The sequence below is a fragment of the Elephas maximus genome, chromosome X (assembly GCF_024166365.1).
Source record: "Elephas maximus indicus isolate mEleMax1 chromosome X, mEleMax1 primary haplotype, whole genome shotgun sequence".
Classification (NCBI taxonomy): Eukaryota; Metazoa; Chordata; class Mammalia; order Proboscidea; family Elephantidae; genus Elephas; species Elephas maximus.
In genome coordinates, this window is record NC_064846.1 from 143,759,726 (window position 1) to 143,779,540 (window position 19,815).

General features: G+C 37.0%; 1 protein-coding gene and 1 non-coding gene across 13 annotated transcripts in view; both read left to right on the top strand.

The window, feature by feature from the left end:
• DMD (dystrophin) overlaps positions 1–19,815 on the top strand; it is a 2,447,064-nt gene that overhangs the window by 520,341 nt on the left and 1,906,908 nt on the right. For all 12 annotated transcript variants that reach the window (XM_049872854.1, XM_049872851.1, XM_049872858.1 and 9 more), the window contains 2 exons: positions 2,302–2,394; positions 6,446–6,523. In XM_049872854.1, coding sequence (XP_049728811.1) covers positions 2,302–2,394; positions 6,446–6,523 — 171 coding nt within the window. The remainder of the gene's footprint in view (positions 1–2,301; positions 2,395–6,445; positions 6,524–19,815) is intronic.
• On the top strand, positions 11,859–11,965 carry LOC126069806 (U6 spliceosomal RNA). Its single transcript, XR_007516074.1, has one exon. It is a non-coding gene; the product is annotated as a U6 spliceosomal RNA (small nuclear RNA).

The following is a 19,815-nucleotide window of genomic DNA, read 5'->3' on the forward strand; positions in this document are numbered from 1 at the left end:
GGCTTTAACAAACAGAAGTTTATTCTCTCATAGTTTAGGAGGCTAGAAGTCCAAACTCATAGTGCCAGCTCTAGGGGAAGGTTCTCTCCCTCTGTCTGCTCTGGAGGAAGGTCCTTGTCATCAATCTTTCCCTGGTCTAGGAGCTTCTCAGCCCAGGGACCATGGATCCAAAGGGTGCACTATTCTCCTAGCTCTTGTTTCTTGATGGTATGAGGTCCCCTTGTCTCTCTGCTTGCTTCTCTCTTTTATATCTCAAAAGAGATTGGCCTAATATACAACCTAATCTTGTAGATTGAGTCCTGCCTCATTAACTGCCACTAATTCCACCTCATTATCATGGAGGTAGGATTGACAACACATGGGAAAATCACATCAGATGACAAAATGGTGGGCAATCGCACAATACTGGACAAGCTGACTCACATTATTTTGGGGGACACAATTCAAACCATGACAGCGTTAAATATTGAACATATCATTGAGTATCATTTTAGGCCACAAGAGTGAAAATTTGTTATTTAAATCAAAACTGCACAAGTATATTTTTATCCTAAAGCAAATATATACATTAAGAGGGGAAGGAAAAATATTCCTGAATATTTTGCACAAAACAGGTTTTCATAGAAATTTTGAACATGCAGTTGTTGCTTAATTTATGCTACAAGGCTCTGAGGCAAATTCATTCAATGTCTCCTGCTGGAGGATGCTTTGGTGGAACATTCTGAGTAGCACTGTATTAGAGGACGTGGTGGATATAACAAATACAACTCAGGTTTCAATTGTGACACTTTAATAATATTGCATTGATTGTATGAGTTTGGAAATTATATATGATACTAAGAATTTTTTCTCTGTCACCTTACTGCCTCCTCTTTCTAGGTGCACCTGGAGGCCTCTGTCTGGCTTCCAATCCTATACACTCTTCATTTTGGTTTATTCCAGTTTTCAAGGGAAAATTATAAAGGAACCTGTTGGTCTGTGCATATAACTTTGGATCAAGAGCAAGATCCCTGATTGCTGTGTTGACCTTTGTCTAGACACCGTGCCCCAAAGCTCAAACTTTCTAGGCCTAGTGTCTTGGATGCTATACGACTGTTGTAGGCTTGGGGTTCATGCTTTATAATGTACCCAAAGACACTTAGCTTAGCTTTCCCAGTCTCTGCTCCTCTTCTTGAATCTACCACCTACATCCTTCTTGGTTTGATATATATATATATATATATATATGTATGTATGTATGTTATATGTTATGTTGTTAGGTACCATCAAATCGGTCCTGACTCATAGCAACCCCATGCACAACAGAACAAAACACTGCTCATTCCTGCGCTTTCCTCACAATTGTTGTTATGTTTGAGTCATTATTGCAGTGACTATATCAATCCATCTCATTGAAGAACTTTCTCTTTTTCACTGACCCTCTGCTTTACCAAGCATGATGTTCTTCTCCAGGGACCGGTCCCTCCTGAAAACATATCCAAAGTATGTGAGACAAAGTCTTGCTATCCTCACTTCTAACTAGCGTTCTGACTGTACTTTTTCCAAGACAGACTTGTTTGTTCTTCTGGAATTCCATGGTATATTCAATATGTTATATGCTGTTGTTGTTAGGCGCCGTTGAGTCAGTTCTGACTCATAGTGACCATTTGTATAACAGAACGAAATACTCCCCAGTCCCATGCCATCCTCACAATTATTGCTGTGTTTGAGCCCATCGTTGCAACCATTGTGTCAGTCCATCTCATCAAGGGTCTTACTCTTTTTCACTAACCCTCTACTTTACGAAACATGATGTCCTTCTTTGGGACTGGTCCCTCCTGATAACATGTCCAAAGTATGGAAGATGAAATCTCGCCATTCTCCCTTCTAAGAAGTATTCTGGTTGTACTTTTCCAAAGTAGATTTGTTGGTTCTTCTTGCAGTCCATGGTATATTCAATATTCTTCATCAAGACCATAATTCTAACACATCAATTCTTCTTTGGTCTTCCTTATTCATTGTCCAACTTTCACATGCATATAAGGCGATTGAAGATACCATGGCTTGGGTCAGGCTCACCTTAGTCCTCAAGGTAACATCTTTGCTTTTTAACACCTTAAAGAGGCCCTTTGCAGCAGATTTACCCATCACAACACGTTATTTGATTTCTTGACTACTGCTTGCATGGATATTGATTGTGGATCCCAGTAAAACTGAAATCCTTTTACATGTTATATATTCAATATGTTATATGTTATACATCATTGTGGAGAGGTATCACTGAAACCATGAGTTTTTTAACTAGTATATTTTGTCTTTCAGTTTGGGAAGCAGCACATAGAGAACCTCTTCAGTGACCTGCAGGATGGGAGACGCCTCCTAGACCTCCTCGAAGGCCTGACAGGGCAAAAACTGGTACGTGACTTATTTTCCAGAAAGTTTGCGTTAATCTTAGTAGAATTCCATGCAAGAAACAAACCAGGTACAGTTTTATAAAAAAAAAAAAAAATTATAAGATATAGTAAAAGCTACTAATTTACTAATTGATGATTTAACTAGCAATACAGGACCTATTCCTTAATCAAACAGTCTCACAATATTATTTTCAGGTTGGCATAGACTATTACATGCAGAGCAACAGGCTGAACATTTGGAGTATTATATTTTGTTAATTAATGGGTATTATTTGCTTGTAATATTTGTTATCTTTCTTGCTGAATACCTTCTTTTAAAGGTTTTTCTTTTAAATACATAATGACTTTTTTAAATTATCTTCAGGCTTTTGTGTGCTTTGCAATTATTTTACAATGAATCTGTGGGCAGCAGAATAAAGCTAGCCATTTTAGGTCAATATAGCATACGTGATGAATATGGCACTCCTCTTTGAGAACTATTATCCCTTATGACTTCAGAGCATTTCTGTGAGATGGGTATTACCATAGATCAATAACATCCTGGATGAATCCGAGTTCACTTGAATGAGGTGTCATAATAGGGAGAAAAGCTCTTGGATTCAGATCTTCTGACTGCAGTAATCTTAGATTGGTACTATTTTTAAAAGTGGTGCTTCAGCCCCTACTTTCTACAGTCACAGCTGCCCTCATAGCAAGTGAATCTTGACAAATTATGTTTCTTCTCCTGCCCCCTCACTGCAAATCCCCCCCTCCTCACACAATAATTTTTGTAGATAGAATATAAGCTATAGCTGGCGTAAGGAACCCTGGTGGTTCAAACCCACCCAGAGGCTCTGCAGGAGAAAAGACTTAATGATCTGCTCCCGTGAAGATGACAGCCTAAGAAACCCTATGGGGCAGTTCTACTCTGTCTTACAGGGTCGCAAAGTTGGAATCAACTCTGTGGCACACAACAGCGGCAACCATAACAACTTTGCTAACATTCGAAGCTGACAGAAGTCCTAGCCCCATGACTTGCCTTCTAAAACTCTCTTACGCAAACCCTCAGACTTCAAGTTGGTCTCTGTACGTCCTATTGGATGTGCCTGGGGGGGTCTTCCTAGGTTATTTTAATTGTTTAATTGATTTCTGTGCTTCTCTCTGTCCTAACCGTCCTTCGGATACCTTGGTTCTTCTCGGTGAAGGCTTTCCCCAATGTCTTTGCTTATTTCTGTTTTTTTTTTTTTTTGTTGTTGTTTGTTTGTTTGTTTTCCTTAAATACATAGGATGTCTGGTTTTGTATACAAAGTCAACCCTCGCATTTAATGCTTTTCTTGCTTCATCTTCTTCAAGGACTATATGGAATTATCATATTATTAAATTCAGACCAATGCATTCTCAACAAGTCTGAACTTGTATTGATCTTCAAAAAAAAAAAAACCTGCTGATTTACTGCAAGAATTACTTCAGTAAATAAAAGAATCCAGAATTATTGCTTCTAGCTGAACTTTTTGCTTATTGCCAGTTTGTGGTTATTGTGTATAATTAGACTTAATTTCACTTGTTAGAGATAAATGTGTGAATAATCATCTGTACCCTATGAACATGTGAACATTATATACATATATATCTATACACAGACACACACCAGTGTGTGTTCCCAACTTCTCCTGCATCCTGGCATCATTCCTGGTTATAATTACCAAATGCAGAAATCCTAGTGCCTTCCAAGTATTTACGAAAATTCCTATTAGTGCTTATGGGTTCCACATCCCAGTTTGGCTCTCTGCACAAGGCTTTGGTCTCTTCAGCAGCTCTTCACCTCTGACCATCTGCATAACCACTGTTCTCTGCTGATGTGACTCTGGTCAATTCATGAACCAAGTCAACTCTCTTCCACCACAAAAAGCAATTCTGGCATGGCTAGCAAATGCCATGTAGGTTCAAGGTTTAAAATAATGACTTACAGAGAGAAAAAAGAAAACAAAACAAGCAAGATAAAGAACTTGAGATATTCATTAGTATACATGGATAGATAAAATGAAATTAATATGTAACAGACACTGAAGATAAAATGGTGCATAAAATATCATGGCATTGGCCATTATGAGGCAAGGTGGTAGGGAAACTACCAAGCATTCATAGAATCAAATAAAACTAAAAAAATTCCAAACCCATTGCCGCGAAGTTGGTTCCAACTCATGGTAATCCTATAGGACAGAATAGAACTACCGCATATGATTTCCAAGGCTGTAATCTTTACAGAAATAGATTGCCATTGCTTTCTCCCGTAGGGCAGCTGATAGGTTTGAACCACTGACCTTTTAGTTAGCAGCTGAGTGCTTGACCACTACACCACCAGGACTCCTTTTTAGAACCAGATACACATTACATAATTTCAAATGCTGCTGCAAGGAGAATTTGTGATCCATTTCAGATTCACATCACAGACCTGTCAGCCCACGTCTGGGGACCTCACCTTTCCCACAAAGCAGAATCGCCTCCCTCATGAATGCTCCCAAGTCCAGATCCTGGCCTTTAATCCTAAAAGTTTCTTCAGAGATATATCCTGCACCTCCAAAGGGAGTTTTATATCTTCTTGAACAGAAATCTTAAAATTCTACTTGGAACCATCAGCACTTCGACTACTAGTTTAGGGCATCCCCAAGGTTAACAGGGAATTATTTTTCTTACAGGTATAAAATTAAAATTGCTCTCCAAAGGGGCTCTAATAAGGGCAGATTTCAGCTTCCATGTTAGGATCACAAACTACAGCTTTTGTTAAAAGTAGAATTTAGTATGTACACTTGAACATTTATGTTTAAGTTTGATGCTCAGGCAAATGTTCCTAGGCTATCAATGAAATAATTATGCAACTGGCCAAACGTTAATATGTGGGTTCTATCTAAATAGTAGGCAGAAGATTGATTTGAATAATTGTTTCTCAAACTTTAAATTCCTAAAATTATCATTCAGCCTGTTATTTTTGAAATTTGTACATACATAACAGGATTATTTTTCTGGTGCTTTTCTTTGATCTAACGTTCTGCCTTTCTAAGAATTTATTTTCTTTCTCTGTGTGGTGGGAATTGGGTAACATACCAAAATGTAAACCTACATCTTTTTGAAGCTGTTGGAGGAAAGGTTTCTAAGAGGTAAACAATGGGGATTCTATTTGTAAGGTTGTCCTCAAGGTTGTGGGAAACCATAGGAATAATATGTTAATATTACTTGAAAGGGTAAAATAAATGAAAACAAACCAAACTCATTGTTGTTGAATCAATTCCGGCTCACAGCAACCCCATACGACAGAGTAGAGCTACCCCATAGAGTTTCCAAGGAGTGCCTGGTAGATTCAAACTGCCAACCTTTTGGTTAGCAGCTGAAGCTCTTAACCACTGTGCCACTAGGATTTCCTAGATGAAAATAAAACCCACTGCCATCGAGGAAAGATTAAATCCAGCAGACATCCTAGTGGTAGAAGTTCTAAAACTCCACTAGTAAATTAAGGGGAGTTACTCCATATATTGTAATAAACTATGAAAATACCAGTTTAAAAATACAGGAAATGATATGGCTTTTGGATTTGTGAGTTTTTGAGCTTCAGTGACAGGGGCAATGAAAATATCATTCACAGAAATTGTTTCCTTCAACCCAATTTTGCATTTTAGAATTTCACTAGACGTAAAACTGTTTTAAACCCTAACTTGCTTATCTATTTTACTAGCAAATGTACTTATTTATCTTATGCATGCTGATGTTTCTTTCATTGCTGGTCTAGCAATAATCCTAAACCAGACTACAGAATGAAGAATTGATCATAACCAAAATAGTCATTATGTAGAACAAAAATGCTATCATCATTCTTGAGGAGTAATTTGTCCATGCTAAGAAAGTACTAAGATGAATACAATTGGCCCAAAGCCCTTTACTGCATTACATGAATGCTTCACAATCTGTGTTCTTTTAAACTATTTGAGCTCAGAAGTCAAATTTATAAACAGTTTCATCTCTAAAATTAGATGGTTAGTCTCTCTGCTGTGCAGTAAACACTTGTTTTATTTTGTTTTCAGCCAAAAGAAAAAGGATCCACAAGAGTTCATGCCCTGAATAACGTCAACAAGGCACTCTGGGTTTTGCAGAAAAACAATGTAAGTGGTGACCTGAACCACATCTCCACACTGTGAGACAGCATGCTGAATGTCTGAGTGAGGGCTCTGGCCCCAAATTCAGAGAAAGCACCTCAAGTTTTTGTGGCAGTCAAAGTAGTTATCATTAAGAGCATATATTCTATTTCATATGTGTTTGCTTGGGGCTCATGTGATACAGGAAGTGAACATGTACAGCCATAGCGGGTGGGTAAAGGTGTGATGACCTGGTCCTGATAGACTACTGCGTGTTGTTTTCAGATTTTACTTGATGCAGTCGTATTTGGTGAACAAATTCAATCCTACAATGGGCTCAGTTCCTTATAGCAGTTCTCTGTGTAACAAATGGCTAATTTTTTTGGAAGTAGATTGCCAGGCCTTTTTTCTGAGGTGCCTCTGGATGGACTCCAACATACAAGCTGTTAGTTAGCTGCTGAGCATGTTAACTATTTCCACTATACCGAATATTACTTTTTTTTATGTAATAGGCATGTTCAAATATGATGATAATAAATAAACTTTCTTGGACTTAAGCCGGTGTATATTAAACACCATACCCAAGCATGCAGATTATTAAAAAATATATATATATATTTTAACTCAAAGTAAGAATTGCAATTTTTTTTATTTATTCATATTTTTTTTGCCTTTAATTTAACTAGAGGAAACTGTACCTGTGGTATTTGAAGAAGTGAACAGTCATCCTAAACAAGTGGGCAAGTTACAGGGGTTGTAATCTCCTCAAAGTGACTTTGAAGCTCCTCCCCTCTATCAGGGCATTAGAATCAGTCCCCCTTTCTTATTTATTTCCTCCAACCTTTCAAATCGGCCAGTAGATTTACCAGATGTTTTAGTTGCCTCCTAATTACAATTGCATCTCTCTTTCAAGGATAAATTCAAATAAATTGATCTTAAAATAACCATAAGCTGTGGTAGATTAGTAGTAACGTGTACTCCCCCAAATAGTGCTCAGCTCATCTGCCGGGGAAAGGACATCACTCAGGATATGGAAGCAGAGGCTTTACAGTAATTGGTTGCTTTTATTAACTTAATGTTATCATCATGTTTAACCTATGAACATTATTTAATAGAAATGTTATATGTTTTTTGTTCTTTTCTGAATGGACCAACTCTATTTTCAAAAATTTTCTAGTCAGATTAAGATAGTCTATAGATCACTTGTCTCATTATAAGTCTGACAGACTCTTTGTAATGACCAATATCATTTAAAGTTATGAAAATTTTTAAAAAAATATTGAGCACTTACACAAAGAAAATGGCGTTTTAAATATCAAGTCACCATATTTTATTTCAAAAGATAAAAGCAAAGAAAACAGAAAATTCAGAGAATAATTAGACTGGATTTATTTGATAAAACTGAACTCCCCCCACCAAGAAAATCCTACTTTAAAAAATAGGCTTTTGGATCTCTTATACAATAGTGGATTAATGTAGACTTACATTTAGGTTGAAAAGAGTTTTGTTTTTTTCACACACTGGTTTTAGATTATGAATTTGGGGGGGTTTCTTTATATGCTATGCCTGTTAATTTCACCGTTTTCAATACTGGGCCAGAAGAAGTCTTAGCAATGAAACACAGAAACCATAGGAGAAAATTTCTGTGACTTTGGCATAGACAAATATTTCTTAGATATGAAATAAAAAGCATTACTCAAAAAAGAAATATTGATAACTTGACCTTCATCTAAATTATGAATTATTCATATATTCCAGATATAAGCCTTTTGTTATATGTGTTGAAATATCTTCTTCTCTGTGGATTATCTTTTCATTTACTTAGTGATGCCTTTTGGTAAAAATAAGTTCTTCATTTTTGACGTAGTTCAGTTGTTTTTTTTTTTTTTTGTTAGATGACCAATGCATTTTATTTATTTATTTATTTATATTGTACTTTGTGCAAAACTTTGCAGCCCGAGTTAATATCTCGTACAAAGTTTTGTACACATATTGTCATGTGACACTAGTTGCAATCCCTACAATGTGACAGCACACTCCCCCTTTCTTTCCCATGTCCATCCAACCAGCTCCTGTCCCTTCCTGTGCCTTCTCATCCTGCCTCTGGACATTAGATCTTGTGTATCTGCTTGAACTAAGAGGGGCATCCTTTACAAGTTATTGTTTTATGTTTTATAGCCCAGTCTAATCTTCGTCTGAAGAATGGTCTTAGTTTTCTTAACTTTTACTTTATATTCTTGTTGATGTTTAAGAAGTGCTTGCCTTCCTAAAGCCATGAAGATGTTGTATTTTGTTTTTATCTCTGCAAGTTTTACTATTTGAATTTGGATCTATATTACATCTGAAATCAATCATTGTGTATGGTGTGAGGTATGGGCTAAAATTCAAGGTTCACTCCCCCATTTGGAAACTAAAGGACAAAACAGAATGTGGCTTCTCCATTGTTCTGCAACCCTACATTTGTCACAAAATTTTAGTCTTATATATGTGGATCTATTTTTGGACTTCAGTTCACTTCCAATGTTTTTACTTATCTATACTTGCACAAATAATACAACATCTTGATTCCTGTCGTTTTATAATACATCTCAGCATATGGTAGGCTAGGTTTTCCCACTTCTTTCTTTTTCTTCAAGATTCGCTTGGTTACTAATTGCTCATGATTATTTCCGTATGTATTTTGAATCATTGCTTCGAATTTCTACATATGTGAAAATACAAAATAGAATGTGATTAATGCAATTTATGGATCTTTTCTGGGAAGGCCTTATTATTAACAGAAAGCAAAGAACCTTCCAATGTCTTTACAGGGGAATGCTTCACAATAAAGGTTTACTTTGAGAAGGTAACCTACAAAAGCAGATTTCAACAATGCTGTCACTTGAGTCAAGATCTTAAGGATCAACTACTTAAAACGGAGGTCTCTGTGTTAAAGAACAGAAAACCAAGTAAAACATTCTCAAGTAGTAACCAAAACCCACAACGAAATAAATAATCTTTACTTGGGTTAGCCCAGGTCAAAATACATAAAACATAGTCAAAAGTAAATTTATTATCTCCTTATATATCTCTGTTATTTTGTAATGGAAGAAAGCACAAACAAAATGGAATATATTTCAAGGTACACATTTATTAGCCTCTGATTATTACCTTAAAGAGTAAATACATAATTAAACCGAAGAGACTATTCATGAGCAGGATTTTTTTCGTAAAGATGCGTTTCGCTGAACACAACCAAAAGCAAGAGGGTAAGAGATCCCAGGTGATGGAGTACTAGGGGTGTCATCTAACACAATGAGTAGGTGAAAAACTGGAGGGGGAAACAGGGAGTAACCTGTATTAAAGGCTTCTCTGTTTTTTTCTGAGTTACATGTGGCCTTGAGAATCTCTGCACCGAGAACCCTTATGCTAATTAGGACAGACTTTCTTTGGGTGTATCAGGAAGTTTCCCCTTTTGAGGTAATGCCACCTCATCGAGGTGCTGACAGGGAATGGAGGTGGTTTCTGGCTACTTTTGGGTCACGATGATGTCACACCCCTTTCTGTGTTTCTGGGGGAAACCAGAGCCAGGAAAGGAAGACAGGACAGCCTAAGAGTTATTTCTGATGTCTGCCCTGCTACAGAAACTTCCCAGAGGCATAAAAAAACAGAAAGTTCCCAGAGGCATAGGAGAATATTAATATACATAAAAAAGTTCTTGCAACATGCACAAATTAAAAAAAAAGATAATATATATTAGGATGCAGTGAAAATGTCATAAATTATGCAAAATAAGAATATTTGAAATGTATATTCTTTGATAACAATTCAGTAACACTAGAAATTAATACATATTTTAATTCAGTTCAAATAATTTAAAACGTGTTGATGAAAAAATCAAGAGTACAAACCACATTTGTGTAAGAAAAAGCATTTCAAAAGAAAACCCACGAGAAATGGCCTCAGCTCTACCCAGAGGTTCGATTTTTGCCTTTGCTTTTATCTTCATTGGAAAGCAAAGATAAAATAAATTAACTCAAACTTTCAACTAAAAATGTTTAAAAACTGCTCTAAGGAAACTAAGAGATAGAAGAAAATATAAATGCAGAAATAAATGATTTAGAAAGAAAAAATGCTAGATAAATTTAAGAACTATTTCTTTGTAATAAAATAGACTTAACTCTTCTAAATATAATCAGGAAACTGAAGGGGAAAAAAGCAGATGTAATTTAAAAATAAAAAAGTATTATTATTGATAATTATAAGAGATGTAGAAACCAAAAATGGATTCTGCATAAACTATGTATGTTGAATTTTAAATAATCAATAAAACTGGATTGTATTCTATTGAAAATATTAAGTTACAAGAATTAACACAGCCAAATAAAGAATATCTTAATAAACAAAAGAGTACTTAAGGAATAAAAATATAAATAAAAAATAAGACTTCTTCAAGATCAAGCCCCAGTGGAACCAGTGGAATATTTGTTCAAACTTTTCAGATGTTGATAATTGGTATTAGAAAACCATATGAGAGGCCTTCCAAATTCTACAAACTTACCCATAAATCTCTTTAAAATTGCTTGAAACAAACTAGCTCTCCATTGTCCCTCTTGGGCAGATGTGTTGAACCCAGGTCACCAGCCAACCTACGTTTCCCCTAGACTCTTGTCCTCTCATGACAGTGTACCCTTGTTACCACAACTCTTGACTTTGAAACTCAGAGAGGAAGAATTGTGTCTCATTCCATTTTCTCAGAAGTCTCCCGACCCTTTAGACAAAATATCTCCTTCCGTATTCTCTCATACAATGGGGGATTATGAAAAGCAGACAGTTGACCGAAAGTCTTGTTAAACCCTTCCCCAGGGCAGAGGGGCTATGCTACCTCAATTTAAACTTATGAAACTGCCATCCACCTTTCCTTCTGTGAATAGAAAAAGCAAACCATATTGGAGAAGATTTTCATTATTAAGGCATGCTGTTGAAGTTTGTTCCTTCCAAATTTATCACTGTCATTCGTAAGATAAAAATCTACTCAAGAAAATGTGCAGTTTCTACCCCTAGACAAGAAGAGCTTGATTAAAGTATAATATTCCCCCTAACCAATACGGAACTTCCAGTATTAATATAACCATGATATTAGGATTGTTTTTAACGGGGAATTGGAAGCTTCCTTTCAAAAGGATACTTCAGGGAAGTTTCAAAATCTTGTCTTTTACTCCTTCCATCTTACGGTCTCCTTCATTATGGCCTATTTCTCTGCCTTAAATACTAGTTCCAGCACATTCCTTGAGCCCTGGTGTTGCAAACAGTTAATGCAGTGGCTCTGTGAGAGAAAGGCCTGGTGATCTGTTTCCCTAAAGATTGAAAGAAAGCCCTGTGGGTGCTCGCTTCGGCAGCGCATTTACTAAAATGGGAACAATACAGAGAAGATTAATACAGCCCCAGCACAAGGATGACATGCAAATTCGTGAAGCCTTCCATATTTTTGAGTTTAACAATAAACACTGATCATGAAACGAAAAAAGAAAGAGAAATAAAGAAAGCCCTATGGGATAGTTCTACCCTGCACACGTGGGGTCACTATGACTCGACGGCACCTAACAAAAACAGTACATTCCTTAGTTCTAAACTGTCTCCTCAATTTGACCTTGTCCCTGTTTCCTTTCTTTTCCCTGTCCTGACTTCCAGCCTGCTATCTTCACTTGAAAGCTGCTCACAGCTTAGTTCTGTAGAGCGCAGACCACACGTATATATTCCAATTTGCATTCTCCCTGCTGGCTGTTTTAGTATAAAGTTGTCCCTGCTATCAATAATTTAGTTTGGAAAACCACTTATTGAGAAGAAAGTACTTCTAAGGGAAGTGATACCTTTATTAAAATATTTGCTGAGAGCAAAGCTCATTTGTAATAAAGTCGGCTGTGGTTTAAAAAAGCAAACAAAAGAAAGTACAAAATCCTGTGAAGCAGAGGATGGCTCTACCAAGTGATTCTGCATGTCTACATACCAGCTCAAGTTAAAAATGCCATTTTTGTCTGTGACTCGTTGAAGGTAGAGAGAGCAGATCCCTGATAATATGAAAAAGTCTTCCATATCATATTTCCTTTCTCTCATTTCTTACCACTTTTCTGCCCTTGTTGGTGAGCAGACCCCTTCATTAGACATTCTCAGTTCATTACTCCTATTCCCCAACCCTTCTTCTCTCAAATTAAAACACACATACACACACACATATATTAGGAGTCATTGGAACTTGTTTATTGATCAATTTTTCCTTAGATATAACTAAGTCCCAGTCAAGTTTTTCTACCGGGTATTGGCATTTTTAATGATTTTAAGCATAGTTAAATAATGGTAAAGGAGTTTAGTCATCAGAAATTTGGTAGGCAGTTTCTCTGTGGCATATTAAACTGCCCTCCAGATGTGTTATAATTCCTATTTTCCTTTCTTTGATTGATCCTAGTTGCATCAAGTCCTTCCATCACAATACTCCCAGATAGACAGGTATAGATATATACAGTGAATTCTGAGACCTTTTTGAATTCATAGAATGCATTCCATCATTACTTTAAAGATTCTTATAAAATGTAGTATTAAAATACACACTGGGCAGATAGCCTAGACTTTACAGAAATACGATTTAATATTAGCTGACATAATTGTAGATCTCATAATGATGTTCAGGACACCACTGTCATCAATTGTCTATGACAAGGTGGCAAATTATTACTATTTTTTTAACTTCAGATCTAGTGTGAGAAAGCAGAAAGCAAATAAGATCTTTGCTATACATTATTAAACCACACACCCAAAGAGAGTATTTAAAAACCCTACAGTGAAAATTCGAATGTCAGCTACATCCAAATATTCGCTTAATCACATCACTGAAAATTGTCACTGAGTTAGATTGAATGGTTGTCAAATGTCACTGATCTAAGAAATGATACAGTGTTCACTCTTCCTAGCATATATTCTTAGATAAAGAGAGTTCTTAAGTATTTAAGAACTAGTACTTTATGTGTCCTTTAAATATTCAGGAACTTAAATAGTCATATAAAATACATTTTGGAGTGTATCAGAATATGATATCTTTGAATATAAACGGTTTCCGTATATCATTCATAAAATCCAGTTTTCAAAAATAAATTCAAAATTTTTAAATTAGTTTATGTTAGAGCAAAGATGTCTCCTTGAGGACTAAGGTGCACCTAATCCAAGCCATGGTATTTTCGTTCACCTCATATGCATGCAAAAGCTGGACAGTGAATAAGAAAGACAAGAAAATTGAGGGCTTTGAATAATGGTGTTGGTAAAGAATATTGAATATACCACAGACTGCTGTAAGAATGAACAAATCTGTCTCGGAAGAAGTACAGCCAGAATGCTCCTTACAGGGAAGGATGACAAGACTTCCTCCCACATGCTTTGAACATGTTATCGGGAAGGACCAGTACCTAGAGAAGGACATCACGCTTGGTAGGGTGCCAATGCAAAAGGGAAGACCCTTAATGAGATGGATTGACACAGTGGCTCGAATGTAGCAACAATTGTGAGGATGGCATAGAACTGGGCAATGTTTCCTTCTGTTGTACATAGGGTCACTATGAGTCAGAACTAACTTAATGGCACCTAACAACAACAGCAACAGACAACTATTATTTCTTACCTTAAATTTTCAGTTTATACAATAGGCCTGTGAAATATTTTCTTTTTATATGCATTCATTGCTAAGGACCCAGAAGAATTAGATCCTGTTAACCCTATTATGCACCAACTGTAGGGTCATTGCCAAATGATTCCATGTCTTTGGTTCCACCTCCTCATCTGTGAAATGCAGTAATTGTTCCAATTTTAAAGTAGTAGCATATGGAGTATACAAATATACACACAAAAGAAACAAATAAAAAAAAACCCGAATCTGTTGCCACTGAGTTGATCCTGACCCATAGCGACCCTATAGGACAGAGTAGAACTGCCCCATAGAGCTTCCAAGGTGTACTTGGTGGATTCGAACTGCCATCCTTTCGGTTAGCAGCCATAGCACTTAACCGCTACACCACCAGGAGTTCACACACAAGCATAACTTATAATCTATAAATTCATATTCAGATGTAAGGTAACATTATTGATCTTAAATTAAAGCGATTTTTCATTTAAAGTGATTTCATAAAGTGAGATGTTTGCCTCTCCCCTATTATTGCTTTTCTAAGGGGAAAAAGTGAGTTTTTTTTCTTTCATACTTAAGGTAAAATTGAGGTAGCCATTTACATCTCCGTGTTTGTACACAAGGAGATCTCTTGGGATAATAATTACATGCCCAGAAATTGTACTGTAATTTATAAAATTTTCCTATTATAATGAAAGTCAACCATATACCTAGTTAATTTTTTTGTTATAGCTGATCATTCCCAATGTTTTGCTTGAAACCACTATACACGGCTTAGGCTAAGAAAGCTGTTGTTCATACAAGGTTTTTATTGTTGTTAACATGACATACTTTAGATATGTTGTTAGGAGGGACCAGTCTCTAGAGAAGGACATCATGCTTGGTAAAGCAGAGGGTCAGTGAAAAAGAGAAAGACCCTCAAGGAGATGGATTGACACAGTGGCTGCAACAATAGGCTCAAACACAGCAGCAATTGTGAGGATGGCATAGGACTAGGCACTGTTTCATTCTGTTATACATAGGTTCACTGTGAGTCAGAGTGGACTCAATGGCACCTAAGAACAACAACATATAACATATTGAAAATATCATGAACTTCCACAAGAATGAACAAATCTGTGTTGGAAGAAGTACAGCCAGAAGGCTCTATAGAAGCAAGGATAGTGGGACTTTGTGTCACATATTTTGGACATGTTATCAGGAGGGACCAGTCCCTGGAGACTGTGAAGATGGCACAGGACTGGGCAGTGTTTCCATCTGTTGTGCATAGGGTCACTATGAGTCAGAAACGATTCGATGGCACTTAACAACAACAAAAATGATATTTGGTATTACTAGACATAAGATAACCAATATTTACAAAAACTTAAATTAAAAAGTATGATATTGAAATTGTATCCATCATTTGTCTTCCTCTACGTTGTTGTTGTTGTTGTTGTTAGGTGCCGTGATGTTGCTCATTGGTCCAGTTGTGAGGATTTTTGCTTTCTTTATGTTGAGGGGCAATCCATACTGAAGGCTGTGGTCTTTGATATTCATTAGGAAGTGTCTCAAGTCTTTTTTCACTTTCAGCAAGCAAGGTTGTGTCGTCTGCATAACGCGAGTTGTTGATGAGTCTTCCTCCAATCCTGGTGCCCCATTCTTCTTCATATAGTCCAGCTTCTCATATTATTTGCTCAGCATACAGATTGAATAGGTATGGTGAAAGAATACAACCTGGCACACACATTTCCTGGCTCGTATCACAGGAGTGAAAGATAATTAAAACAAAAATACCAAATTAAGTTTCAGTGCAGATAGTCTGGTTAAACATAAAATGCAGAACTCTTATAACTCATAACAAAACTCAGCAAAATGTGTTGTATGAAACATTATATAGTCTACACGATCACTATGAGTCAGAATCAACTTGACAGCAATGGGTTTTTGGTTAGAGGGAATCACTTTAGAAAATGGACACTGCCTTTCACAGTTCATGATATAGAGTGAGATAATATCCATATGCCTACAAGGAAGACCAGTTATTATGAATATTATTCAAATTTATGCACCAACCACTAGGGCCAAAGATGAAGAAATAGAAGTATTTATCAGCTGCTACAGTCTGAAATTTATCGAACATGCAATCAAGACACATTGATAATTACTAGCAATTGGAATGAGAAAGGTGGAAACAAAGAAGAAGGATCAGTAGTTGGAAAATAGGGCCTTGGTGATAGAAACAATGCCGGAGATAGAATGATAGAATTTTGCAAGATCAACGACTTCTTCATTGCAAATACCTTCTTTCACCAACACAAACGGCGACTATACACATGGACCTCGCCAGATGGAACACACAGAAATCAAATTGACTACATCTGTGGAAAGAGACAATGGAAAAGCTCAATATCATCAGTCAGAACAAGGCCAGGGGCCAACTGTGGAACAGACCATCAATTGCTCATATGTAAGTTCAAGCTGAAACTGACAAAAATCAGAGCAAGTCCACGAAAGCCAAAATATGACTTTGAGTACATCCCACCTGAATTTAGAGACCATCTGAAGAATAGATTTGACGTATTGAACACTTTTTTTTTTTTATTATTGAACACTAGTGATTGAAGACCAGATGAGTTGTGGAATGACATCAAGGACATCATCCATGAAGAAAGCAAGAGGTCGTTGAAAAGACAGGAAAGAAAAGACCGAGATTGATATCAGAGGAGACTCTGAAACATCCTCTCGAACGTTGAGCAGCTAAAGAAAAAGGAAGAATTGATGAAGTAAAAGAACTGAACAGAAGATTTCAAAAGGCGTCTCGAGAAGACAAAGTATACAATGACATGTGCAAAGAGCTGGAGATGGAAAACCAAAAGGGAAGAACGCGCTCGGTGTTTCTCAAGCTGAAAGAACTGAAGAAAAAATTCAAGCCTTGAGTTGCAATAGTGAAAGATTCTAAGGGGAAAATATTAAATGATGCAGGAAGCATCAATAGAAGATGGAAGGAATAAACTGAGTCATTATACCAAAAAGAATTAGTCAATGTTCAACCATTTCAAGAAGTAGCATATGATTAGGAACCGATGGTACCGAGGAAGAAGTCCAAGCTGCTCTGAAGGCATCGGCAAAAAACAAGGCTCCAGGAATTGATGGAATATCAATTGAGATGTTTCAACAAACGGATGCAGCACTGGAGGTGCTCACTCGTCTATGTCAAGAAATATGGAAGACAGCTTCCTGGCCAACTGACAGGGAGAGATCCATATTTATGCCTATTCCCAAGAAAGGATATCTAACCAAATGTGGAAATTATAGAACAATATCATTAATATCACACGCAAACAAAATTTTGCTGAAGATCATTCAAAAGCCGCTGCAGCAGTATATCGACAAGGGGCTGCCAGAAATTCAGGCTGGTTTCAGAAGAGGATGTGGAACCAGGGATATCATTGCTGATGTCAGATGGATCCTGGCTGAAAGCAGAGAATACCAGAAGGATATTTACCTGTGTTTTATTGATTATGCAAAGGTATTCGACTGTGTGGATCATCACAAAGTATGGATAACATTGCGAAGAATGGGAATTTCAGAACACTTAATTGTGCTCATGAGGAACCTTTACATAGATATAGAGGCAGTTGTTCGGACAGAACGAGGGAATACCGATTGGCTTAAAGTCAGGAAAGGTGTGCGTCAGGGTTGTATTCTTTCACAATACCTATTCAGTCTGTATGCTGAGCAAATAATACAAGAAGCTGGATTATATGAAGAAGAACGGGGCATCAGGATTGGAGGAAGACTCATTAACAACCTGCATTATGCAGATGACACAACCTTGCTTGCTGAAAGTGAAGAGGACTTGAAGCACTTCCTAATGAAGATCAAAGACCACAGCCTTCAGTATGGATTGCACCTCAACGTAAAGAAAACAAAAATCCTCACAACTGGACCAATGAGCAACATCATGATAAATGGAGAAAAGATTGAAGTTGTCAAGGATTTCATTTTACTTGGATCCACAATCAACAGCCATGGAAGCAGCAGTCAAGAAATCAAAAGACGCATTGCATTGGGTAAATCTGCTGCAAAAGACCTCTTTAAAGTGTTGAAGAGCAAAGATGTCATCTTGAAGACTGAGGTGCTCCTGACCCAAGCCATGGTATTTTCAATTGCACCATATGCATGTGAAAGCTGGACAGTGAATAAGGACCGAAGAAGAATTGATGCCTTTGAATTGTGGTGTTGGCGAAAAATATTGAATATGCCATGGACTGCCAAAAGAAGGACCAAACCTGTCTTAGAAGAAGTACAGCCAGAATGCTCCTTAGAAGCAAGGATGGCGAGACTGCATCTTACATACTTTGGACATGTTGTCAGGAGGGATCAGTCCCTGGAGAAGGACATCATGCTTGGCAGAGTACAGGGTCAGTGGAAAAGAGGAAGACCTTCAATGAGGTGGATTGACACAGTGGCTGCAACAACGAGCTCAAGCATAACAACGATTGTGAGGATGGCGCAGGACCGGGCAGTGTTTTGTTTTGTTGTGCGTAGGGTCGCTATGAGTCGGAACTGACTCAATGGCACCTAACAACATCAACATCTTTCACTCTTTTAAAAGTTTGTATTTTCTTAATGTTATGCTATTTCCTTTTTATTGGAGCCCTTGTGGCCCAGTGCTTAAGAGTTCATACTGCTACTCAAAAGGTCAGCAGTTCGAATTCACCAGCCGCTCCTTGGAAACCCTAAGGGGCAGCTCTACTCTGTAGTATAGGGTCGTTGTGAGTTGGAATTAACTCTACCGCAATGGGTTTGGTTTTTCTTTTTATTAACTGCCTCAAATGTTTATTTTCAAAGACGCAGTGATAAATAAGTAAAATCACAGTTCCATTAAAAAGGATTCCCTTGTGATAATATCAAATTACTTCAAGAGTGACTAAATAAGTTACATTTTTGTTACCTTTTGGGTAAGATGTGCTTATGATTGCAATTATGCATCACGAGGGGATTCTTTTTAATGGAACCGTGATTTTATTTATTTATCACTGCGCCCAGCACTTAACACAATGTATAGTACATGGGGGTGATCAAGAATACTTAATGAACGACTAAATATAGAAAACTTACTCCTTAAAGGCAGGTATAGTATCTTCATAGAAACCCTGGTGGCACGGTGATTAAGAGCTCAGCTGCTAACCCAAATTGTTGGCAGTTTGAATCCACTAGCCACTCCTTGGAAACCCTATGGGGCAGTTCTACTCTGTGCTATAGGTTCACTATGAGTCAGAATCAAGAAGACGGCAATGATTTTAATCTTATAGTATCTTCATAGTGACTTCCCAGAACTAAACTTCATGATGTATTCTTGGTCATAGTGTACATTTTATGGAGTATTTTCCAATGTAAACTCCTATATTTGTATGTAATAAAATAATCTTTGGAATATGTAGCTATGACAAGGAATAAAGAAAAACTGGCAGCGTATACAGGTTCAAAATGGACAATGCAGCCCACCCTTTATGTTGTATATATTGAACTATTTATCATTGAATAATAAAACATTCAATATATGCATCTCTCTAGAGAAAAAAGAGGTATGATTTATGCCCGTAAGTTTTAAAATTTTAAATAGTGTAAATTTTAAAAATGTGGTTTAAAAGCACATGCTTCAGGGCAGTGAAACTAGTTTGCCTTT